The 25936-nt window shown below is 53.5% G+C and overlaps 1 protein-coding gene across 4 annotated transcripts in view; it reads left to right on the top strand.

The window, feature by feature from the left end:
* gal3st4 (galactose-3-O-sulfotransferase 4) overlaps window positions 1-19608 on the top strand; it is a 104403-nt gene extending 84795 nt beyond the window's left edge. For 2 of the 4 annotated variants that reach the window (XM_072493352.1, XM_072493353.1), the window contains exons 2-4: window positions 8329-8439; window positions 13276-13585; window positions 18562-19608. In XM_072493352.1, coding sequence (XP_072349453.1) covers window positions 8329-8439; window positions 13276-13585; window positions 18562-19371 — 1231 coding nt within the window. In that variant the 3' untranslated portion in view covers window positions 19372-19608. Of the gene's footprint in view, window positions 1-2488; window positions 2625-8328; window positions 8440-13275; window positions 13586-18561 lie in introns of those variants that run through there. The other 2 variants (XM_072493351.1, XM_072493354.1) reach the window with 2 other exon arrangements.
* Window positions 19609-25936: the final 6328 nt, after the last annotated feature.

The raw sequence follows: 25936 nt of genomic DNA, 5'->3' as shown, positions 1-25936 counted from the left end.
ACTGCTAACCACTGTGCCACCATGCCACCCCCTTCCCCCCCCCATGAGCACAATAAATTTATCTGGCACTCCGGTGCCATGCTGGGGGGAGTGCTGCACTGTCAGAGGTGCCGTCTGTGAGACCCCAAACCGAGGCCCTCTTGTGTGGATGTAAATGATACCATCGTGGCCACTATTCGAAGGAGAGCGGAGGGAAAATCTCTCGTGGCAATATATTCTTCTTTTTCTTTATCTGCAAAATGCATACTTTATTTGTGAAATAGCTTCTCAGGCATTTCAAATCGGCCATCGCAGGAAGCACGTCAATTTTTCAAGTTTTTACATTGGTCAAATTACTCTCTTGCATCGGTAATGCAAGCAATATTCATCACTCACCCAGGATTGTAACGTTCATTGAAGCAGAGTTCTCCCATGTCTCAGAGGGGCCAATATTGATCCCCCAACCACCATCTCTCCAAACAGATGATCCGGCCGTGACTGCTGTTTGTGGGAGCTTGCTATGCGCAGGTTTATCATAGAATCGTAGAAATTACAGTGCAGAGAGGCCATTCGGCCCATCGAGTCTACACCGGCCCTTGGAAAGAGCACCCCCACCCAAGCACACACCTCCACCCCTTCCCCGCAACCCAGGAACCCCACCCCACCTCTTTTGGACACTAAGGGGAAATTTAGCGCGGTCAATCCACCTAACTTGCACATCTTTGGACCGTGGGAGGAAACCGGAGCACCCGGAGGAAACCCGGGCAGACACGGGGAGGATGTGCAGACTCCGCACAGACAGTGACCCAAGCCGGGAATCGAACCTGGGACCCTGGAGCTGTGAAGCAACTGTGCTAACCACTGTGCTACCGTGCTGCCCGTTTCCTCAATATGGCACATCTGAACGTGTTTGCTTGGCTGCGGCGTGCTTTGGAACGCCCTGAGGCAGTTAAAGGCACTACAGAAATGCAAATCCTTTCATATACGAATAGGGTCACCAGTAATCGGAACAGGAGGAGGCCATTCGGCCCCACACCTCCATTCGATATAATCATGCCTGATCTGTTTGTAACCTCACCCCCACCTTCCCGTCTGTCCCGACCCCGCCCCTTCGCCAGCCCCACCCCCATAATCCTCCACTCCCCCCTCGATCAGAAACCTGTCCAGCCCAACGTTGGAACATATGGACCCACCACCTCGGCTGCTCTCTGGGGCAAGAGGATCCCAGACATCAATGACCCTCGGAGAGGAAGGAATCACAGGAGGGCGGAAGGAATGGAAGGATGCAATGACAGGGGAGATGACGAGAGAGTGGGAGGGGGGCGCAGAAGCGGAGCAGAAACACCAGCACGTAGTAGATGGATCGAACGGCCTGTTTCGATGCTGTTCCTTCTCCCTACGTCGGAATAATGCCTGCGTGCTGCTGGCAGGTCATTTTCTTTTCTGACCCTTCCTTCCAAATCCCTCCGTGGCCTCAATCTCTGTAACCTCCTCCAAGTCCCACGATGCACAAAGATCTCTGCGCTCCTCCGATTCCGGCCTCGGCTCACTGTCTGTGCGGAGTCTGCACGCTCTCCCCCGTGTCCGCGTGGGTTTCCTCCGGGTGCTCCGGTTTCCTCCCACAGTCCAAAGATGTGCAGGTTCGGTGAATTGGCCGTGATAAATTGCCCTTTGTGACCAAAGATGTGCAGGTTAGGTGGATTGGCCGGGCTAAATTGCCCTTAGTGACCAAAGATGTGCAAGTTAGAACATAAAGCATAAAACATACAGTGCCAGAAGGAGGCCATTCGGCCCATCGAGTCTGCACCGACCCACGTACGCTTCCACCCTATCCCCGTCACCCAATAACCCCTCCTAACCTTTTTGGACACTAAGGGCAATTTATCACGGCCAATCCACCTAACCTGCACATCTTTGGACTGTGGGAGGAAACCGGAGCATCCGGAGGAAACCCACGGGGACACGGGGGAGAACGTGCAGACTCCGCACAGACAGCAACCCAGTGGGGAATCGAACCTGGGACCCTGCCGCTGTGAAGCCACAGTGCTATCGACATGTGTTACCCAGGTTAGGGTGGATTGGCGGTGATAAATTGCCCCTTAGTGTCCGGGGATGCGCAGGTTAGGTGGGGTGCGCGGGGCGGGTGGGGCGGGAGTGGGGTGCTCTTACAGAGGGGTCGGTGCTGACCTGACGGGCCGAATGGTCTCCTTCTGCACTGCAGGGGAAACCTACGATTTGTTCACCCCACTTCTCGCCCTTCTCCAGACTGTGAGTTCACCCTCACGCCCAGTTTACAAGCAGCCCACGCACTTTCGATTCCTGCTCCTCCTAAAGGGAGAGGGAGAGGGGGGGTGGGAATGGTGAGAGAGAGAGGTACCTGCCCAGAGTTATTATCTACACTGGGAGGATCCAGTAGGGGGCTGGCAATGTCTGTGCCAACTGGAAATCTGCAGTCAGATCATTGCACTGCTGCTGTCTCTCTCTCTCCATTGCAATCGCGTTGAACGGGGGGGGGGGGGGGGGAAGAGACAATTTAAATATATCTTGTATTAAAAAAAAGGACATTCCGTCACCTTGGAAAGCTGAGGCGAAGTTGCATCCTTTGAGATAAACCTGGTCGAGATGTTCCGACGAAGACGTCGCAAGTAAGTGTCCCATTAAGGTGGGGGGGGGGGGGGGGGGGGGAGAGAGAGAAAAATGCTTCTGAAATTGACATGCAATGCGAAATTGATCAGGTGCAGTTTCGGGGGGGGGGGGACGACTTGCTGTTGAACAGGCTCAGTATTAAGGAGGGGGGGGGATCAGGGCTGGGGAGGGGGTGGAGGACGTATTAATGCAGAACGGGCAATCTTAAATAATTGCAGCAGGATTTGCAGAGAGAGAAGGGGGGGGGGGGGGGGTTGAGATGAATTAACAATGCTCAAGGCTAAATTATGCGATGCCCAGCTCTGGCGGACGGGGGGCTGGGGACAGGATTAAAATCCACCACCTCCCTCCTTTCACCACCTGGGGGTGGGGGATGGATATTTGATGACCCTCCCCCTCTCCTCCATCTCGGATCTTGGTTCAAATGCAGCCGAGGGGGCTGGGCAGGCATTTGCTGCTTCTGTCCACTCTCCAGTTACACATTGGAGAGGGAGGGAGACAGAGGTTTAAGTTGGTGGCCAGGGGGCAGCTCTTGCCTCCGATGCCCCTTCACCCTCGCTCCATCCTGGAGTATCTGTCTAGCTCTCAAAAAAATGCAAAACGTCCCAGGCGTTCCCCCAATATGGAAAAGAGCCTCGTAGAGGTTCAGGAAATCATCGTGGAATCCCTACTGTGCAGAAGGAGGCCATTCGGCCCATCGAGTCTGCACCGACCCTCCGAAAGAGCACCCTGCCCAGCCCTCTCTCCCACCCTATCCCCGTAAGGCAGCACGGTAGCACAGTGGTTACCTCAGTTGCTTCACAGCTCCAGGGTCCCGGGTTCGATTCCCCGGCTTGGGTCACTGTCAGTGTGGAGTCTGCACGTCCGCCCCCGTGTGTGCGTGGGTTTCCTCCGGGTGCTCCGGTTTCCTCCCGCAGTCCAAAGATGTGCAGGTTAGGTGGACTGGCCATGATAAATTGTCCTTAGTGTCCAAAAAGGTTAGGTGGGGTTACTGGGTTACGGGGATAGGGTGGAGGCGTGGGCTTCAGTGGGGTGCCCTTTCCAAGGGCTGGTGCAGACTCGATGGGCTGAATGGCCTCCTGCATTGTAGATTCTATGATTCTATGAACTTCACGAGCCTCCTCCCACTACCGCTACATCTCACCCCATCAACATATCCTATTCCTCTACCCTTCATGTGTTTATCCTGCTTTCCCTTAAATATATCTCACCAGGCATATGGGATACTTGCCTTTATTAGCCGAGGTATAGATTATAAGTGCGGGGAGGTTATGATGGAGCTGTATAAAACGCTGGTTAGGCCCCAGCTAGAGTACTGTGTGCTGTTCTCGTCGCCACACTATAGGAATGATGTGGTTGCGCTGGAGAGGGTGCAGGGGAGATTCACCAGGATGCTGCCTGGGCTGGAGCGTCCCAGCTATGGGGAGAGGCTGGTTAGGCTGGGGTTGTTTCCCTTGGTGCAGGGAAGGCCGAGGGGGGGGGACCTGATCGAGGTGGACAGAATTATGAGGGACATAGATGAGGTGGATAGGAAGGAACATTTCTCCTTTAGTAGAGGGGTCAATAACCAGGGGGCAGAGATTTAACGGCAGGGGCAATGGGTCTGAACAAGGGGTCACAGCCTCGGGATATGGGGTCGGCCACTTCGGACTGAGATGAGGAGGCTTTAGAGAGGGTGCAGAAGAGATTTACCAGGATGTTGCCTGGTCTGGAGGGCATTAGCTATGAGGAGCGGTTGAATAAACTCGGTTTGTTCTGACTAGAACGACGGAGGTTGAGGGGCGACCTGAGAGAGGTCTACAAAATTATGAGGGGCATAGACAGAGTGGATAGTCAGAGGCTTTTCCCCAGGGTAGAGGGGACAATTAGTAGGGGGCATAGGTTTAAGGTGTGAGGGGCAAGGTTTAGAGGAGATGTACGAGGCAAGTTTTTTACACAGAGGGTAGTGGGTGCCTGGAACTCGCTGCCGGAGGAGGTGGTGGAAGCAGGAGCGATAGTGACGTTTAAGGGGCATCTTGACAAATACATGAATAGGATGGGAATAGAGGGATACGGACCCAGGAAGTGTAGAAGATTGTAGTTTAGTCGGGCAGCATGGTCGGCGCAGGCTTGGAGGGCCGAAGGGCCTGTTCCTGTGCTGTACTTTTCTTTGTTCTTTGTTTGTTCTCTGTAAATGTCTTCATTCAGAGGGTGGTGACCCTATGGGACTCTCTAACACAGACGGCTGTGGAGGGCACTCAATGTATTTAAGAAGGAAGTGGATGGATTTTTGGACAATGAAGGTGTCAAGGGTTCATGGGGGGGAGAAAGCTGGAGTATGTTGCCTAGATAGAGAATTAGCCAGGATCATGATGAATGGTGGAGCTGGATCGAAGGGCCGCATGGTGGCCTCCTCCTGCTCCTATTTCCCACGTCTCTAAGGTGGTGCAATTTGGTGGGAAGAATATCACCCTCTTGTCTCTGTGTCCTAAGGTTGTGGGTTCAACTCCAGGACCTGAGTGGCGGAAGAACCCAGACTGACATTCAAACGCAGCAATGCGGGAGTGCTGCACTGTCTGAAGCGCCCTCGTCCAGAGCAGACATTAAACTGAGGCCCTCTCAGTGGGGTGGTGAAAGATCCGATAGGAGGGCAGTTATCCCCGGGGCCAATATTTATCCCTCATGCGAGAACAGATGATTACTGTCACTATCGCGTTGCTGTTTGCGGAATCTTCCTGTGCGCACAAAGGCCGCTGACCTTCCTAAATTACAACAGGGTTTGCATCTAAACGTAGTTTACTGGCTGTAAAGTTGTTGGTGAGATCAAATGCGCGGCACAGTGGTTAGCACCGCTGCATCTGTGTGCAGTTTGACCTTCCTCTCCGTGTCTGCGTGGGTTTCCTCCGGGTGCTCCAGTTTCCTCCCACAGTCCAAAGATGTGCAGGTTAGGTGGATTGGCCGTGCTAAATTGACCCTTAGTGTCCAAAGATGTGGAGGTTAGGTGGGGTTACAGGGATAGTGCAGAGCGAGTGGGCTGAGGTAAGATGCTCTATCAGAGGGTCGGTGCAGACGTGATGGGCTGAATGACTTCCTTCTGCACTGCAGGGATTCTATGGTCACGAAAGGGCAGCCCGGTAGCATTGTGGTTAGCACAATTGCTTCACAGCTCCAGGGTCCCAGGTTCGATTCCGGCTTGGGTCACTGTCTGTGCGGAGTCTGCACGTCCTCCCTGTGTGTGTGCGTGGGTTTCCTCCGGGTGCTCCGGTTTCCTCCCCCAGTCCAAAGACGTGCGGGTTAGGTGGATTGGCTGTGATAAATTGCCCTTAGTGTCCAAAATTGCCGTTAGTGTTGGGTGGGGTTACTGGGTTATGGGGATAGGGTGGAGGTGTTGACCTTGGGTAGGGTGCTCTTTCAAAGAGCCGGTGCAGACTCAATGGGCCGAATGGCCTCCTTCTGCACTGTAAATTCTATGAAAAGTGCTATATAAACGCAAGTCCACATCTCAGGGATCTGGGTGCCCGAGTGAATGGATCACAAAAGGCTCGTCTGCAGGCACCAGAGGTAATTGGGAAAGCTAAAGCTATCGTTTATTGTGCTTACAAATGACAGAAGTAGGGAGTACGTTTCAGTTGTACAGGACACTGGGTGAGCACGAGTACATAGAACATAGAACGATACAGCGCAGTACAGGCCCTTCGGCCCACGATGTTGCACCGAAACAGCACTGCTCTTCTTAGTTAAGGGAAAATGCCAGTGGATTAGAAGCCTGCATCCAAAGGTGTTCTGTACAAGATTCACGGCGCTTCTTTGCTTCTGAACCTGGAACGAATCACCGAAATGAAAGCGGGCGATCCAGGTCATTTATCACCTTTGCTGTTTGCGGGATCTTGCTGTGCGCCGATTGGTTGCCGCGTTGCCCGCATGACAACGCTTCAGCCAGGACGCTGCGAAAGGTGCTATTTTCCGAAGCGAATTGGATAATTATCAGCGAACGAAAAATAATTTGGCGAGGTGGGGGGCGGGGGACTGGGTGAGTTGCTCTTACGGGGAGCTAGCAGGGATGCGACAGGGTGATTGGCCTCCTGTTCTGTTGCCTTGCTATTGTGGAAGTTCTCGAACCCAGAATCCTGTGAGGCTGGATTCACCGCCCTGCGCAGTGGTCTTCAGGTTTTCTCCACCCCACCCCCCCCACCCCCCACAACTCCGCAAATTCTTTTGCGTTCTAGTTTTTCCGAATTGCTAACTTTCCCGCAAATTATTTGCGGCGCGATGTCCGATTTCAATTGTCTCGTGCGATGAAAACGCTGTTTCCGGTTGCGGGGGGCTGACACTGCCTTTTCAAAGTGCGAGATAAGGTTCCCCGGGGAGTGTCAGATATATTTGACCCCCCCCACCCCCTCCCCCCCCGGTGGGAACATCCAGACCGCCATTGGCGAATGCCCCACCCAGGCGGTGGGGTTCCCTGGTGGCGCGTCCGTCGAACACGGCAAAAAGGGCATAGATATCGAGGGGACTGGAAGATCCTGCTGCCAGGGGAGGTGGGGGGGGGGGGGGTTGGGGATGGGTAAAATCCTGCCCCCCAAAGTGTTTGGAAGGCAACTATTCGACACTTCAAACAACATTTCTGTAGTGCCTTTCGCATCCTCGGGGTGTCTAGCCGCGTTTTACGGTCCGTTGGAGTGTTGGATTGTGGGAATCGCAGCAACCAGATTTGCGCACAGCAAGATCTCACAGGCAGCTATGAAATTTATTTTGAATTAAAAAAACATCCCGAGGGGTCTTGGCAGGGGTGGATGTGGAGAGGTCGTTTCCTCTGGTGGGAGAATCTAGAACGAGGGGGGGTCACTGTTTAAAAATAAGGGGGTGGCCACTTTAAGATGGAGATGAGGAGAAATATTTTCTCTCAGAGGGCGGAGTCTCTGAAAAGGCAGCGGATGCAGAATCCTTTTCAGGCAGAGTTGGATAGATTCTTGACTAACAGGGTTGGAGGGGGGCCGGGGTGAAAGGTTATCTGAGGGGTCGGCAGGAAATGGGGGTTTGCGGTTCCTATCAGATCAGCCATGATCTTATTGAATGGGGTAGCAGGCTCGAGGGGCCTACTCCCGCTCAGAATTCGTTCGTATGCCACCTCATTATAGGAAGGATGTGGAAGCATTGGAAAGGGTGCAAAGGAGATTTACCAGGATGCTGCCTGGATTGGAGGGTAGGTCTTATGTGGAAAGGTTGAGGGAGCTCTTTGCAGTGGAGGAGGATGAGAGGCGACTTAGTAGAGGTTTATAAGGTGATGAGGGGGATAGATCGAGTGGACGTTCAGAGACTATTTCCTCGGGTGGATGTAGCTGTTACAAGGGGGCATAACTATAAGGTTCGGGGCGTGAGATATAGGAGGGATGTCCGAGGTAGGTTCTTTGCTCAGAGAGTGGTTAGGGTGTGGAATGGACTGCCTGCTGTGCGGACACTTTAGGAACTTTCAAGCGGTTATTGGATAGGCACATGGGGCACACCAGAATGACAGGGAGTGGGATAGCTTGATCTTGGTTTCGGACAATGCTTGGCACAATATCGAGGGCCGAAGGGCCTGTTCTGTGCTGTACTGTTCTATGTTCTCTGTTCTATTGTTGTTCGTGAGGTCCTGTTCTATCTTCTGGATCAAGGTTTGACTATCAGGGCCAGGTTAAAAGGATGTTCCTGTATATCTTCTCACACACCACCTCTTTCTTTTAGGAAGCCAAGGCTACTCCAATGGTGCACCCTCAGTGTCCTATGGATGACTGTGGTGATCCTAATGGCTATCGGGCTGGCAATCCAGACGCTGGGCATCACGGATAAAAAAAGGTCATTTTACATTTTGCTTCAATAACTATTGTGGAGAAGACACGTGCTGTCGAAGCTTCTCGTCTGGCACTCATCAGGACAAACACAAGAACACCAAATTTCAACACGATCACAATTTATACCACAGGGAACATGGTGGTGAATTTGGTAACAGCATTGAACGACTAACCCTGGCGACGTGGGTTCGGTCCTCCACCACCACGGCGGCTGGTGGGATTTCAATTCAGCTCATAAAACCTGGGGGGGGGACCTTTTTTTGTTTTGATGTTGAAATGTTGTTATTGGTTCACCTCATGCCCGGCCTGGACGTGACTCCAGACCCGCAGGCGTGTGGGTTGACTCTGAACCACCCTCTGACGAGGCTGAGCTAACTACGCATTTCAAGGGCCGTCGGGGGAATGGGCTGCAAATGCTGACCTTGCCCACCAACGCCCACATCTCGCGAAAGAATAGCGAAAGAAAAAAGGGGGGCCTGATTCCTCCCGTTCAACATTATTGTGACTTTGAAATTTGGCAGTCTTGTGTTTGTCCCGGTGAGCACAACATGTCTCTCTTTCCTGCAATATCCACGTTCCGTGCTCCCACGTGATTTAAATACTGGAATTAAAAGATTGATGCGTGTTAATGGGCCTCACTGGAAAAGGTCAACAGTGAAGTGCATGGCTTACTTGAAAACGCTAATTTGCTATCCTACGTTGACCGTTGCTGAATTCAGATCTTAGTTATATCATCCCATCGCAGCTTTGTGAAGCACACTTAACAAAGGAACGTGGGAGCAGCAGGGGCCCATTCTGCCCCTCGGATCTGTGCCAACTTGATCATGGCTGACCCGGGTTCAATTCTGGCCTCGGGTGTCTGCGTGGGTTTCCTCCGGGTGCTCCGGCTTCCTCCCACAGTCCAAACGATGTGCAGGTTAGGTGGGATTGGCCAAGATCAGTTGACCCTTAGTGTCCAAAAGGTTAGGTTGGGTTACGGGGATAGGGCGGGGGGTTGGGCCTAGGTAGGGTGCTCTTTCGGAGGATCGGTGCAAACTCGATGGGCTGAATGGCCTCCTTCTGCACTGCTGGGATTCTATGTATTTCAAATTCACGGGTCCGCCTCGGATCCTGAGGATAAGTGTTGACGCCGTCGGAAATGCCGTCGCGTCTCCCGACGGCGTCATCACGGCCTCAGGGCCGGCAATTCTGGCCCCGACGGGGGGCCAGCACGGCACTGGAGCGGCGGCTGCTGATCCCGCGGCAAGCTGGGCGCCGCGGGATCCGCGCACGCGCAGTGGCACCGGCGCCAGCGCCGACCCGCGCAGGCGCAGCGGCTCCCTTCAACGCGGCCGGCCCCGACGCAACACGGCGCAGGGCTACAGGGGCCGGCGCGGAAGAAAGGAGGCCCCCAGCCAGAGAGGCCGGCCCGCCGATTGGTGGGCCCCGATCGCGGGCCAGGCCACATCGGAGACCCCCCCCCCGGGACATCGAAACAAACCTGTTGGACTTTAACCTGGTGTTGTAAGACTTCATACTGCGCTCACCCCAGTCCAACGCCAGCATCTCCACATCATCACTCTTTGGACGCAGAGGGAGTGCACGGCTCTCACAGCCAGTGTTGCGAGGGATCGGCACGCACCTCACCTCACTCGCCCTCGCTTGTTGGGCGAATCACTTCAGCCATACCGGTCGGAAAAAAAAAAACCCACGCGGACGGGATTTGGCGGAATGTGGTGACCCCCCCCCCGCGCGTGGGCGACGGTCAACAAAATGTCACGTGGGGGGGGGGGGGGCCGCGCTCCGAACCCGGGTGGGCCGAACGTGGTTCCCGGGCCACCTCTGATCCAGGCACACGGCAGTGCGGCTGATTCTTAGCTGCCCTCTGAAGCGTCCAGCTCAAGGGTTATGAGGTAATGGGCAACCAATGCTGGCCCCGCCCACAGAAAGGGAATGGAGCGGGGGCCGCCAATTTGTCGGCAAAGGCCCGTCTGGCGGCCCCTTTTAGGGAAGGAAAGGCGCCGCCCTCGCCCTGGTCTGGCCTACACGTGACTCCAGACCCCCACTACGCCTGTCACCTCTGGAGTGACCCCGCAAACCACCCGGTTGCCAAGACGTTGACTTACCTGCCACCGGCTTCTCCAGGGCAATAAAGGGGCAGACGTTAGAAATTAGTTAACCGAGAGGTTTATTTCAGCTGGAAAGAGGTGAGGGATTTGGCTGGTTCGACGTCCCTGGGCTAAGGCAGACCTGGAAACCATTTCCTCCCTTGGTGCATTGAGTCACCGCATAATTAGAGCGTTTCCCACAGCCCCTCAGAGGCATGTCTGTTTTGACATTAATTTGACAGTGTGGGCTAATATTACAAATTAAGCGTGTTCTGAGACATGTTCATTTATGTGAGGAAAGTTCCGGAACTTGGCAGGGCTATGGGAAAAGAGCAGCAGTAGGGGGTGGATTGCGAAGGCGGTAGTGCGACGACTTGGGGAGAAAGAGCTGGGTTCAAGCTCCCCCCTCCCCCATTTTCCTGCCTGACCTCCATTAACCTGCCTGACCTCCATTAACCTGCCTGACCTCCATTAACCCTTGACCCCCTTGTCAATCAAAGATATGGCTAACTCAGTCTTGAATATATTCAATGACCCTCAGCCACCGCTGCTCTCTAGGATGGGGGGGGGGGGGGGGGCGCGGAATTCCCCAGACGAATGATCCTCTGAGGGGAACAATCCCTCTAGGCTTCCATTTTAAATGGGAGACTCCTTGGGCGGGATTCTCCCCTACCCGGCGGGGCGGGGGGGTCCCGGCGTGATGGAGTGGCGGGAACCACTCCGGCGTCGGGCCGCCCCAAAGGTGCGGAATTCGCCGCACCTTTAGAGGCCAAGCCCTCACCTTGAGGGGCTAGGCCCGCGTCGGAGCGGTTTCCGCTCCGCAGGCTGGCGGGAAAGGCCTTGGGCGCCACGCCAGCCAGGGCCCAAAGGTCTTCGCCGGGCGACGCATGCGCGGGAGCGTCAGTGGCCCCTCACGGCCTCCCCGCGCACGCGCAGGGGAGGGGGGTCTCTTCCGCCTCCGCCACAGTGAAGACCATGGCGAAGGCGGAAGGAAAAGAGTGCCCCCACGGCACAGGCCCGCCCGCGGATCGGTCGGCCCCAATCGCGGGCCAGGTCACCGTGGGGGCACCCCCCCGGGGCCAGATCGCCCCCCCCCCCCCCCCCCAATGACCCCGGAGCCTGCCTTATCCCGCCGTTCAAGAGGAGGTTTAATCCACACCGGCGAGAGAGGGCTGACAGCGGCGGGACTTCGGCCCATCGCGGGCCGGGGAATCGCCGACCGGCGCGGTGCGATTCCCGCCCCCGCCGAATCTCTGGTGGCGGAGAATTCGGGACACGGCGGGGGCGGGATTCACGGCAGACCCCAGCGATTCTCCGACCCGGTGGGGGGGCCGGAGAATCGCGCCCCTTATTTTTTAAACTTTGTCCCTTCGTTCGAGATTCCTCCACAAGACGAAAAATCCCCTCAGCACCTTAGAAGTTTCAATAAGATCATCTTTCGTTCTTCTAAACTCCCAACGAGTGTTTGCCTGACCTGCTCAACCGTTCATCATAGAATCCCTGCAGTTCAGAAGGAGGCCATTCGGCCCATTGAGTCTGCACCGTCCCGAGAGAGCACGCCACACAAAGTCGCCTCCCCGCCCCATCCCAAATAGCCTTTAACCTAACCTGCACATCCCTGGACATTAAGGGGCAATTTAGCACGGCCAGTCCACACCTGACCTGCACGTCTTTGGACTGTGGGAGGAAACCGGAGCACCCGGAGGAAACCCACGCACACACAGGGAGAAAGTGCAGACTCCGCACAGACAGTGACCCAGCCGGGAGTCGAACCTGGGACCTTGGCTGCTGTGAGGCAGCGGTGCTAACTACTGTGCTACCGTGCCGCCCTCCTCATAAGACAAACCCCTCCACCTCTGGAATTGAGCTAGGCTTGGCAGGGTTGATGCTGAGAGGCACCTTGGTTGGAGAGTCCAGAATTAGCAGTGGTTTGGGGGCGTTGGGGGGGGGGTATCACAGTTCGATGATAAGGGGTCGGCCATTTTGGGCTGAGGTGAGGAGAGATGTTTCCTCCCGTAAGGTTGTGAATCTTTGGAACTCTCTACCCCAAAGGGCTGTGGATGCTCGGTCGCTTAATAAAGCCTAAGGAATAAGAGGGGCAGAGTGCGAAGGGAGAATTGAATGGCGGAGCAGGCTCTAGTGGGTGAATGGCCTCCTCTGAGGGAGGAAGGAACAGAAACATGTGCCGATAGTGTGTTGAGCGAGAGATTCATAAATCCCAACACGGACCAGTTGCCCATTTTGACCAATGGCCCGTGTCTATGTTGGAAGTATTAATGGTACATTAATCGTACGTTAATTGTATTATCAAGGTGAAGCGGATTGATTGATTAAGTACTTCGAGCACATATAAAGAGAGACCGTCGGGGCACTGGGTTAGTCGGTAGTAGATGGACACAAGTAATGCTGCACCCTGTAAATAAACCAACTGTCAAGGGGCGGCACAGTGGTTAGCACTGCTGCCACACAGCACCAAGGACCCAGGTTCAATTCCGGCCTTGGGTGATCGTTTATTTGGTGTTTCCACTTCCTCCCCGTGTCTGCGTGGGTTTCCTTCCACAGTCCAAAAATGCAAAATTGCCCTGTAGGGATTCAATGGTTCGAGAAGGGGATTTACGTCTTCCACCGTCAGACCGGGTGATCCATTTTCCTGTCGATTCCGTGTAACTCTGTTGAAACCAATCTTGTCGGAGACATTTTCACTCCAGCGCCTCGGCTGACTTTGTCATTTCGATGCTGTTCCGTTTCTCTAGGGTAATGTCCAATCAGTTGGACCAGCCTCGGGTTTTGTCGATGACCTCTCGGGACGAAGGGGTCCCGTGGAGACCCTGTCAGCCCAAGACGCACGTGATGTTCCTAAAGACGCACAAGACAGCCAGCAGCACAATCCTCAACATACTGTACCGCTTTGGGGAGGCGCGCAACCTGACGTTCGCGCTACCCAACTCTTACCAGTTTGGCTATCCCTTGCTCTTCAGCACCAGGAAGATTAAGTACTACAGTCCAATTAAAACACAAGAGTACCACATAATATGCAACCACATGAGATTCTTCCGACCACAGGTAAAGCAACTCGCAGGCTGCGTGTGTCTCTTTACTCCAGAGAAAAGAAGGCGCGGGGAGGGGGTGGGTGGGGATTGGTGACCTGATAGTGGTCTTTTGGGGCAGCACGGTAGCACTGTGCTTATCACAGTTGCTTCACAGCTCCAGGGTCCCAGGTTCGAATCCCGGCTTGGGTCACTGTCTGTGAGGAGTCTGCACGTTCTCCCCCGCGTGTCTGCGTGGGTTTCCTCCGGGTGCTCCGGTTTCCTCCCACAGTCCAAAGATGTGCAGGTTAGGTGGATTGGCTGTGCTAAATTGCCGTTGGTGTCCAAAAATGGTGAGGTGGGGTTACGGGGACAAGGTGGAAGTATGGACTAGGGTGGAGGTATGGACTTGGGTAGAAGTATGGGGTTGAGTAGGGTGTTCTTTCCAAGGGCTGGTGCAGACTCGATGGGCCGAATGGCCTCCTTCTGCACTGTAAATTCTATGAAAAAATTCTATGATTTAAGTAAACTGAGCAGTGACGAATGGACTTGTACCCCGAACGGTACGAGGTGATGCATTTTCGGAGGTCTAACAAGGGAGGGGAATACGCAATGAAGAATGGAACGATCGGAAGTAGAGGGACTTTGTTGGTGCATGTCCATTGATCCTTGAAGGCAGCTGGACAGGTAGATAAGGTGGTTAGGAAGGGGTATACGGGTGGCGCAGTGGTTAGCGCTGCTGCCTCATGGCACCAAGGACCCGGGTTTGATCCAAGCCCAGGGCCACTGCCCGTGTGGAGTTTGCACGTTCTCCCCGTCTCTGCGTGGGTCACACCCCCACAACCCAAAGATGTGCGGGGTAGGTGGATTGGCCACCTTAATTGGAAAAATCAAGAAAAAAAGGAGGGGCATTTGGCCGCGGTATAGATTATAAGTGCGGGGAGGTTATGATGGAGCTGTATAAAACACTGGTTAGGCCCCAGCTAGAGTACTGTGTGCTGTTCTCGTCGCCACACTATAGGAAGGATGTGGTTGCGCTGGAGAGGGTGCAGGGGAGATTCACCAGGATGCTGCCTGGGCTGGAGCGTCTCAGCTATGGGGAGAGGCTGGTTAGGCCGGGGTTGTTTTCCTTGGTGCAGAGAAGGCCGGGGGGGGGGGGGACCTGATCGAGGTGGACAGAATTATGAGGGACATTGATAGGGTGGATAGGAAGGAACTTTCCCCCCTTAGTAGGGGGTCAGTAACCAGGGGGCAGATTTAAGGTCAGGGGCAGGAGATTTGAGGAAAACCTTTTCCCCCAGAGGATGCTGGGAGTCTGGAACTCGCTGCCTGAAAGGGTGGGAGAGGCAGGAACCCCCGCAACATTTAAGAAGCATTTAGATGAGCGATTGGAACTCCACAGCAAACAAGGCGACGGACCAAGTGCTGGGAAATGGGGTTAGAATAGAGAGGGGCTCGATGGCCGGCACGCACACGATGGGCCGAAGGGCCTCTCTCTGTGCTGTAAAACTCTCTGACTCGATGAGTCGGTGTGGAGAAAAGATCTTTCCTCTTCTGAAGATGAGTCATTTGAACCCGAAACGTTAATTCTGTTTCTCTCTCCACAGATGCTGCCCGACCAGCTGAGCTTTTCCAGCATTTCCCAATTTTATTTCAGATTTCCAGCATCTGCAGCATTTTGCTTTTATTTTAGATTTTTCCCCTGGCTGGGAAGACCAGAACTAAAGTTATTAATCAGTACATAATAGTAATGAATGAATCCTGTAGGAGGAGGCCTTGAAGCACAGTGGTAGCGCCCCCTACCTTTAGACCAGAGGTTCGGGGTTTGCATCCAACACCAGGACTTGAGACCATGGAGGGAGCACTCCTCGCACAATTCAATGCGAATCCTTCCCTAAATAATGTTCGTGCGAAGATATTCTTTAAAAACCTGAATATATCCTGTAGAGAATTCCGGAGAAATGTCTTCACCCAGAGATTTGAGGCGTTCAAAACCATGGGAGGGCTGGACAGAGTAGACGGGGAGAAACGGTTCCTGCTCGTGAAAGGATCGAGAACGAGAGGGACACAGATTTAAGTAAAAGGAGCAAAAGTGATCTGAGGAGAAACTCCTCTCGGACAGCGAGTGATTGAGGTCTGGAAGGCACTGTCCGCGAGTGTGGTGGAGGCAGGATCAAAAGGGAATTGGAGAGTTGTGGTGATTGGCCCTCGGAGGGCAACACAGCAGAGTAATTGTCACCCAGGTCAGGTGGCCCTTCTTCTGCTGTGTTAGGGACCATCTGCCCGTGATCTGACAAGGAAGAGTGTGCCGGATTCCGGGGAGAAGGCAGGGGAGTGGCGCTGGGTGCTTTGCTCAGATGGAGAGTTGGTGCCAATGCAAGGGGCCAAAGGTCTCCTTCTGCGCCATAACAATTCAATCATTGGATGGAAGGTGCTCTGAGCTGATACAGTAGACATGGAGAAGAAATCGAGAACACTTTGGTTATCATTGATAGATTCGCTCTCCCTCCTTCTTATACCCTCTCTCCCTAACTCTAATTCTCCTTCTCTATCTCTCCCTCCCTCCCTCTCTCTCTGTCTCCCACTCTTTCCCACCCTCTCTCCCCTTCTTTAACTTTCTTTGTCCTTCTCTATCTCTCTCTCTCCCTCCCGCTCTCTGTCTCCCTCTCTTTCCCACCCTCCTTCCATCACTTACGCCTTTTGTCCCCCTCTCTCGCCCTCCCTCTTCCACCCTCTCTCTCTGTCTCTCTCTTCCTCTTTTTCTCCTTCTCCATCTCTCTCCCTCCAACGCCCACTCTTTCCCACCCTCTGTCCCTAAACAGGGGCTGTTTAGCACAGGGCTAAATCGCTGGCTTTGAAAGCAGACCAACGCAGGCCAGCAGCGCGGGTTCAATTCCCGTAACAGCCTCCCCGAACAGGCGCCGGAATGTGGCGACTAGGGGCTTTTCACAGTAACTTCATTGACGCCTGATTGTGACAATAAGCGATTTTCATTTCATTTCATTCCCTTACTTTCTTTCTCCCCCTCTGTTTCTCTTCCTTCCTCTCCTACTCTCTCACCCTCTCGTTCTGGCCCTTTCTCTCTCCCTCCGTCCCTTTCTCGTTCTATCTCTCTACCTCTGTCACGCTCGGTGAATCTTTCTCCATCTCGCTCTATCTTCTTTCTCTCTATCTCCCTCTCCCTACCTCTCTCTCTGGTCTCTCCTTTCTGTCTCTTTCTCCCCATCCTTTCTAAATTCCTTTCTCTCATCCTTTCTGTCTCTCCCCGTCTCCGTATCTCTTTTATGTTCAAACCCTAGCACCTCTGCACACACAAAAGGCAACAGAAGGATTAACCAAACCTAAACACAGAATTGTTTCCTCGTGACATAGTCCTCACACTTAGATAAGATGACACTAAGGTGTTAGTTAAAAATCTCACCCACCGGTGGAGGAAGTGGTGATATCAGTTCAAAGTTCAGATTATCTGTACCTTTTTGACCTATTTGTTCTCAGCCAAGCATAATTAATTTAATTGATGAGGCAGTGGACTGCACAGTGGTTAGCACTGCTGCCTCACGGTGCCAAGGTCCCAGGTTCCATCCCAGCCCTGGGTCACAGTCCGTGTGGAGTTTGCACATTCTCCCCGTGTGTCGCACCCCCCACAACCCAAAGATGTGCAGGGTAGGTGGATTGGCCACGCTAAATTGCTCCTTAATTGTGGAAAAAAAAGAATTGGGTACTCTAAATTTTTTTTTAATAATTGAGAGGCGACTAGCCTAATGGTAGAATTTCAAATTTTAGTACTAAATTAAATATTATATTCTATATAGAAATCTTACACACCTGAGTGTGTCTCTGCATGTCCTTCCATCGGGCACAGACAGACTCAAAAACAGCTTCTTCCCCGCTGTTTACCAGGCGGCTACATTACCCTCTTATGGACTGACCTCATCCCCCCCCGCCCTGTCCAAACGGCAGTTTTCCGTCCATTAAGCATTCCGAAAACTGCAGTGACACAATGGGAATGTCACTGGACTGAAACAGCTGATGTCCTGAGGAAAGAGTGAGAGTTGCAGGGAGAGAGATGGAGCAGGAGGAAGAGAGAGAGGGTGGAACAGTGCTCTGCGAAGATTAAATCTGCTTCCATTTTCCAGTCTTTCTAGATCATAAAAATTCCCCTCGTCCCCTGATCTTTTTGCCAGTTGCCTCCGATCTGTGTCCCTCTGGTTTTCGCCTCTCCTCAGAGAATCATAGAATGCCTACAGTGCAGAAGGAGGCCATTCGGCCCCTTGAGTCTGCACTGGCCCTATGAAAGAGCCCCTTACATCGGCCCACTCCCCCGTTTTATCCCCTTACCCCCACCTTACCTACACATCCCTGGACACTCAGAGGCAATTTAGCCCGGCCAATCCACCTAACCTGCACCTCTTTGGACTGTGGGAGGAAACCGGAGCACCCGGAGGAAACCCACGCAGACACGGGGAGAAAGTGCAGACTCCGCACAGTGACCCAAGCTGGGAATTGAACCCGGGACCCTGGAGCTGTGAGGCAGCAGTGCTAACCCCTGTTGCTTAGACCAGACTAGATTTAAAAAAAAAAAAATTTTAGAGTACCCAATTATCTCTTTTTCCATTTAAGGGGCAATTTAGCACGGCCAATCCACCTGATCAGCACATCTTTGGGTTGTGGGGGTGAAACTCACGCAGACACGGGGAGAATGTGCAAACTCCACACGGACTGTGACCCAGGGCCGGGATTCGAACCCGGGTCCTCAGCGCCGCAGTCCCAGTGCTAACCACTGCGCCACGTGCCGCCCGTGACTAGATTAGATCTTGCTTATTTCCAGATTGATTTTGTTTTAACCAAATTTAAACCTCAGCTGCAGCCTTGATGGGATTTGAACCCCTGTCCACAGAGCATTAGCCTGGGTCTCTAGAGCTGTGATCACCTCCCATCAGTTCAATTCCTTCTCTTAGCTTCTTCCATCTGTCAGTGTCAGATTCACTGTTTCCATTCTGTTGTCCTCCACAGGTTGAAAAAGTGATGGCAAAGGGGACCTTTTACTTCTCCATCTTGCGGAATCCGGTGACGTTGGCGGAGTCCTCATTCACTTATTATAAGGGCTCGAGCGTGGCGTTCAAGAAGGTGGAGTCGCTGGAGCAGTTCCTGAGCGAGCCGTGGAAGTACTACTCGGCAAGGGACCGCGGCAACCAGTACGCCAGGAACCTGATGTGGTTCGACTTTGGCTTCGACCACAACGCCAACGACACGCGGGACTATGTGGACCTGGTCCTCAAGGAGATTGGCGGCACCTTCCACCTCATCCTGCTGTCGGAGTACTTTGACGAATCGATGGTCCTGCTGAAGGACGCCCTCTGCTGGGAGCTCGACGACGTGGTCTCCTTCAAGCTGAACTTCCGCAGCAACGTCACGGTGAGGAAGCTGTCCGGCGAGACGGTCGGGCGGGCCAAGGCGTGGAACTCGCTGGACTGGGAGCTCTACCTGCACTTCAACCGGACATTTTGGCAGAAGGTGGAGGAGTACGGGCGGCAGAGGATGCGGAATGATGTGCTGGTCCTGCAACAGAAGCGCCAGAGGCTGGTGGACCTCTGCCTCCTGGGGAGCAGGCCTGTGGAGGCTAGTCAAATCCAGGACAAGAACATCAAGCCCTTCCAGTACGGACGTGCCCAGATCATGGGCTACAACCTTAACCCGAACCTCGACAACAGCAGCAGGGCGAAATGTTTGCGCATGATCATGCCTGAACTTCAGTACAAGGATTTGCTCGATGCCAAGCTCTTCCCCCTGACCTCCAGGGGCAAAGATCTGCACACATCGTAGCAGTGTTTGTGAACGGATATCGGGAAGGGATCGACCATCCTTTGTCCCAACTACCCTCCAGTTATTGTACATCTACGTCAAAATTAGGCTGACAATTTGCAAAAGCATCGTTCCTCACTGCCACTTCGACAGCGTTGGGCATGAATGGGGCAGTGCCCCATTCGAACTCCGAACCATTGTTACATCAAACTATTTATCCACCAGTCTTGCTTCAAAAAAAAGAGACTTTTCATCTTGCTCTCTCTTTCATTTGCTGATTCGTTCTTTCACGGGACATTGGCGTTCCTGGGCGAGGACAGCCTTTGGTGCCCAACCCCAGTTGCCCCCGACTCTGAGCGGCTCGTTCGACCATTTCAGAGGGTAGCTTGAGGGTCAACCGCAGTCAGGTGTAGGCCAGACTGGGTAAAGGCGGCGGATTTCCTTCCCTGAACCCAGTCGAGTGTTTACGGCGATCGATCATAGTTGTCATGGTCACCGTCGCTGAAACTAGCTTCCAGCTCCAGATTTATTTATTGGATTCGAATTCCACCCACTGTCAAGGTGGGATCACTCTCAGCCTGTCTCCCAGGTATTCGCCTGGGTCGCTCGATTACTAGTCCAGTGAGGTTTTACTAATATACCATAATCAGGACACACTCAAGAATTCCAAATTTCAAAGGAAGCAATGTCCTTCCTGAGGAACAACCAATTGAAGATTGTGAGTTGGTCTCCCAGTGGCCCACAAATGGACAGTTGGATTTATGCTAGCTAGAAGCTACATATAATCATATACAAGGGCCTGTCTTCTGCAGGCAAAAGGGACGTGTCCAGGCGTTGCGCTCGTTTTAAATTAAACAAAAGCATGAGGGGCAATAGCGCCCTGGTGCAATCTCCGTGGGAACGACTCGATCAATCAGACCCAAACAAACAGCCCCCTTTTCTGATGCAGTGTGAAGTGTCGCTCCCTTTGAAATTTGGCATTCTTGCATCTGTCCTGGTGAGTGCAAGAGCAAAAGCTTCGACAGCATGTCTCTTTTCGACGGTCAATCCTGCACTACCGAGGGATGTTCCTCCTTCCCTGTGTTCCCATTTCCCGAATGGCGACCTCGTTCCAGCTGGCGAAGGAGATGTTTGAATGTTTTCTATTTATTGATAATGGGATCGTTTTTATCTAACCATGCATGACAAGGGGGCAAAGGACAATGAGCGCCCATTGAAGCAATAGCCATGGAATGATGGGTACCGTGATGTTGCGAGTATGCCGCTGGTCTGGACGGGCAGGCTGCAGACTCTCCTTTGGTGTAAAAGGACTGGTATTGGTCAAGAGGGACCAGTGAGCTGCCGGTTGGCCATAGAAGTTGCCCACACCAAGTGTGGCAACTGCCCCCCAAAACCAAAATGGCCCAGCCAACCACCCCATATGCCGCAAGAGCATGGCATTGGACATCACTGGCAAGGCCGCCATTTATTGCCCGTCCCCAATGGCCCCTTGAAAAGATGGTGGCGAGCTGCCTTCATGAACCGCTGCTGCTCACGGGATGTGATGTCACCCACTGCGCTTTATTTTACCCCCCCCCCCCCCCCCCCCCCCCCCGCCCCTTGCCATCGATACAACCTAGTGGCTCTTTTAGAGCAGCAGTTAATAGTCAACCACATTGGCTGTGGGTCTGGAGTCACATGTAGGCCAGGCCGGGTAAAGAAGGCAGATTTCCTCTTCCCTAAAGAGCATTAGTGAACCAGATGGGTTTTTAATGACTATTATGGCCAATAATCCTTAACTTAACCCCCCCCCCCCCCCCCCCACACACACACTGCCCCCAGCTGCTGTGGTGAGTTTTGAACCCACATTTCTGAGGTATTGGTCAGATGGAAGGGGTGGAGGTTCTCTAGAATACCAATAATATTACCATTAGGCTACCCCCCTCTCATGGTGCGTCGAGATGGGCCCAGCTCACTGCCTGAGGGTAGCACTGACCCACCCATCAATCCCCCACCCCAACTGTAATTTGCCAGTCAGGAGGAATTACTGTTTTGGTGCAAAGATCTGAGGCGCGATTCTCCGAGCCCCGCGCCGGGCCGGAGAATTGCCGCAACCGCGCCACGACGCCGGCGAGCGATTCTCCGAGGTGCGTTGGACGTGGCGCGGGCCGCTGGAATCGGGTTGGCGTGGCACCGGGAAGGGAGGCTGGGGCGGCGCGAACGGCTCCACGCGCCATGCTGGCCCCCTGTGGGGGACGGAATCGGTCGTCCCCGTGCCCGGTTCGCGCCGTCATGAATCGTGACGGCGTCCCCCGACGGCGCGGACACTTGGTCTCCATTTTGGAGAATCGCCCCCCCCCCCGGGCGTTCACTCTGGGTTCCCAGCACAAGGGAATTCTCCGTCGGCGGGATTCTCCGTTTGCAGCGCACTCGCGCCAGTGGAGTTCCCGATGGTGGGGGGGGGGGGGGGCAACAATGGGAGACCCCATCGGCCGGCTGCCGGGACGGAGGATCCCGCTGCCGGTGGGGGTGGGGCATGCCGCGCTGGAAAACGGGTTGGAAGGACGGAGGTTCCCGCGCGGAGCCTTTAACCAAATTGTGTCGAGTGTACGCCCAGAAGGTGGTGGCTCTACCAGGGCACCAGGATCCCCCCCCCCCCCCCCCCCCCCCCCCCCCCCCCCCCGGCTACCTAAAGCTCCCCAAACCCTACCTCCGCCCCGAAGACCCTCCTTAAAACCGACCCCCTTGACCGAGCTTTTGGCAGCCTGTCCGCCAACACCTCCTGACGTGGCCCAGGGGCAGTTGTCCTCCCACAACCATTCGTGTTGGCCCACTTTGGGACGTATAGCTACGCTCCATACAACACGGTAGCACAGTGGTTAGCGCAATTGCTTCACAGCTCCCGGGTCCCAGGTTCGATTCCCGGCTTGGGTCGCTGTCTGTGCGGAGTCTACACGTCCTCCCCGTGTGTGCGTGGGTTTCCTCCGGGTGCTCCGGTTTCCTCCCACAGTCCAAAGATGTGCGTGCGGGTTAGGTGGATTGGCCGTGATCAATTGCCCCGAGTGTCCAAAATTGCCCTTAGTGTTGGGTGGGGTTACTGGGTTATGGGGATAGGGTGGAGGTGTGGGCTTGGGTAGGGTGCTCTTTCCAAGAGCCGGTGCAGACCCGATGGGCCGAATGGCCTCCTTATGCACTGTAACTTCTATGATTCTAAGCACGTCAAATCCTCAAGAGGGTGGATTGAGATTGCCGAGCACACCTTAACAAAGCGGTTTGACTTCGGTTGACTGGTCGGAATCACATTTCCGGGCGAGCTATTATGGGATGCACCATTTAATTTCATGTCCCCCACGCCATCCTGGAAATGCCAACATGCGGCCAGCCCATGTGAATGCAAAAGAAAGTGGAAATATATTGTGATAAGTCCCACGTTGGTGAGCTTAAGTGGCCTTTTCCTCAGTAAAAGGATTCCACAGACAGTAAGATACATTTCAAAACAGAAGCAGGCCATTCAGCCCATCTTCTCTGTGCTGCTGTTTCTGCTCCACGTGAACCTCCCTCCACCCTCCTTCATCTCACCCTCTCATCCGTTATTTTTCTCCCTCGTGTGTTTATCCAGCTTCCCCCTTAACAGCCCCCTTACTATTTACCTCAACCTGCGGGTGCAAGCTTCACCTTCTCACTTGCACGTCCGTCCATTTTATTTTAATTCTTTCGTGGGATGCGGGCGTCGTCGGGCGAGGCCCAGCCCTCGTTGGCCCGTCCCTAATTGCCCCTGAACTGAGCGTCACGCTCAGCCATTTCAGAGGGGGCAGAGACAAACCGCTTTGCCGAGGGGTCTGGAGTCACATGTAGGCCAGACCGGGGTAAGGACGGCAGATTTCATTCCCCGAAGGGCATTAGTGGGTTTTGACAATAGTCGATGATGGTTTTACAGACGCCACAAATTCCCTATCGGATTTATGAGTGATTAGCCCATATTGAAGACACCCCCTCTCCCCCCCCTCAAGTGGAAACACCTTCTTAACATCTGCTCCGTCCTTCCACAATGTTAACGCCCCCTATCAGGTCAACAGCCAGCTGTTACTGTCGAGGAGGGTAAATCGATAGCAGATAATAACTGACTAATTCGACTGAGAGTAAATGTTCCTCATTCATTTGATCAACTGGTTGGGCCTCTGATTAGATTTTCCCAAGTTTTTAGCTTGTCACTCAATTGACGGATGCATCAAATGGGCCACACATGCTCATGTACACAGACACACACACACACACAGACACACACAGACACACTCACAGACGCACACACACAGACACACACAGACGCACACACACACAGACACACACACAGACACACACACACAGACGCACACACACACACACACACACACACAGACACACACACACAGACACACTCACAGACGCACACACAGACGCACGCACACACACACACAGACACACACACACACAGACACACACACACACAGACACACACACTCACAGACGCACACAGACACACACACACACACAGATGCACACACACACAGACACACACACACAGACACACTCACAGATGCACACACAGACGCACGCACACACACACACAGACACACACACAGACGCACACACACACACACAGTCACACACACACACGCAGACGAAAACACACTCACAGACACACTCATACTCACAGACACACAGAGACCCAAACACACAGCCAAACACACACTCACAGGCACACACACATACTCACAGACACACATACTCACAGACACAGACACACACACACACAGACACACACACACACACAAACACACACAAAGACACACACTCACAGACACACACACAGACGCACACACACAGACAAACACACAGACACAGACGAAAACACACTCACAGACAGACACACACACACTCACAGACACACACACACAGAGACACACACACACCCAGACACACACACTCACAGACGCACACAGACACACACACACACACAGATGCACACACACACAGACACACACACACAGACACACTCACAGATGCACACACAGACGCACGCACACACACACACAGACACACACACAGACGCACACACACACACACAGTCACACACACACACGCAGACGAAAACACACTCACAGACACACTCATACTCACAGACACACAGAGACCCAAACACACAGCCAAACACACACTCACAGGCACACACACATACTCACAGACACACACACACATACTCACAGACACAGACACACACACACACAGACACACACACACACACAAACACACACAAAGACACACACTCACAGACACACACACAGACGCACACACACAGACAAACACACAGACACAGACGAAAACACACTCACAGACAGACACACACACACTCACAGACACACACACATACTCACAGACACACACACACAGACACACACACACTCACAGACACACACACACAGACGCATACACACAGGGCCAGTGCAGACTCGATGGGCCGAATGGCCTCCTTCTGCACAGTAGATTCTTTGATTCTATGAAACACACTCTCAAAGACACACACACAGACACACACACTCACAGACACACACACACGGACAGTCACACACACAGACATGCACACACACAGACAGAGACACGCATGCACACACACACACATAGACGCATACCTGCACACAGAGATATGCACACATACATGCAAGCACAGATACACATATGCACAGGCACACATTCACACACACACGTACACACATATACAAACACATGAGTTTGCACATGCATACACATACACACACACGCATGCACAAATACACAGATGCACATACAAAAGTTTACGGTCTGAAATTGCTCAGAGATAGACAATGTGAAACTTTCAAAACTGTCTTTGACTTTATGGGATTACAAGATAGATATGGCAGCATCTGCAACATCACTTTAGCATCTAGTTATGCTGCTTTCAACAATCATTGGAAGAACTAGGTTGAGGGAGTGCTGCACTATCAGAGGCGCTGTCTTTGAGGTGAGACACAAACTCCACAGACAGTCACCTGAGGTCGGAATCGAACCCGGCTCCCTGGCACTGTCATAGATTATCATAGAATTTACAGTGCAGAAGGAGGCCATTCGGCCCATCGAGTCTGCACCGGCTCTTGGAAAGAGCACCCTACCCAAGGTCAACACCTCCCCCCTATCCCCATAACCCAGTAACCCCACCCAACACTAAGGGCAATTTTGGACACTAAGGGCAATTTACCATGGCCAATCCACCGAACCTGTGCATCTTTGGGCTGTGGGAGGAAACCGGAGCACCCGGAGGAAACCCACGCAGACACGGGGAGAACGTGCAGACTCCGCACAGACAGTGACCCAAGCCAGAATCGAACCTGGGACCCTGGGGCTGTGAAGCAATTGTGCTATCCACAATGCTACCGTGCTGCCCAGTGAGGCTGCTGCTGCTGCTGTGAGGCAGCAGTGCTAACCACTGTGCCTCCGTGCCACCCCCTTCAAGTATTCTCCGTAATTCAATGAGATTGTGACTGATCTGACTTGACAATCCCCAGCTCCACTTTCCCGCCTTTATCCCTGTGACCCTCGATTCCCTCCCCGATTA

The sequence above is a fragment of the Scyliorhinus torazame genome, chromosome 31 (assembly GCF_047496885.1).
Source record: "Scyliorhinus torazame isolate Kashiwa2021f chromosome 31, sScyTor2.1, whole genome shotgun sequence".
Classification (NCBI taxonomy): domain Eukaryota; kingdom Metazoa; phylum Chordata; class Chondrichthyes; order Carcharhiniformes; family Scyliorhinidae; genus Scyliorhinus; species Scyliorhinus torazame.
The sequence above is the reverse complement of the archived record's forward strand: the minus strand, read 5'-3'. Positions and strand labels throughout refer to the sequence as shown.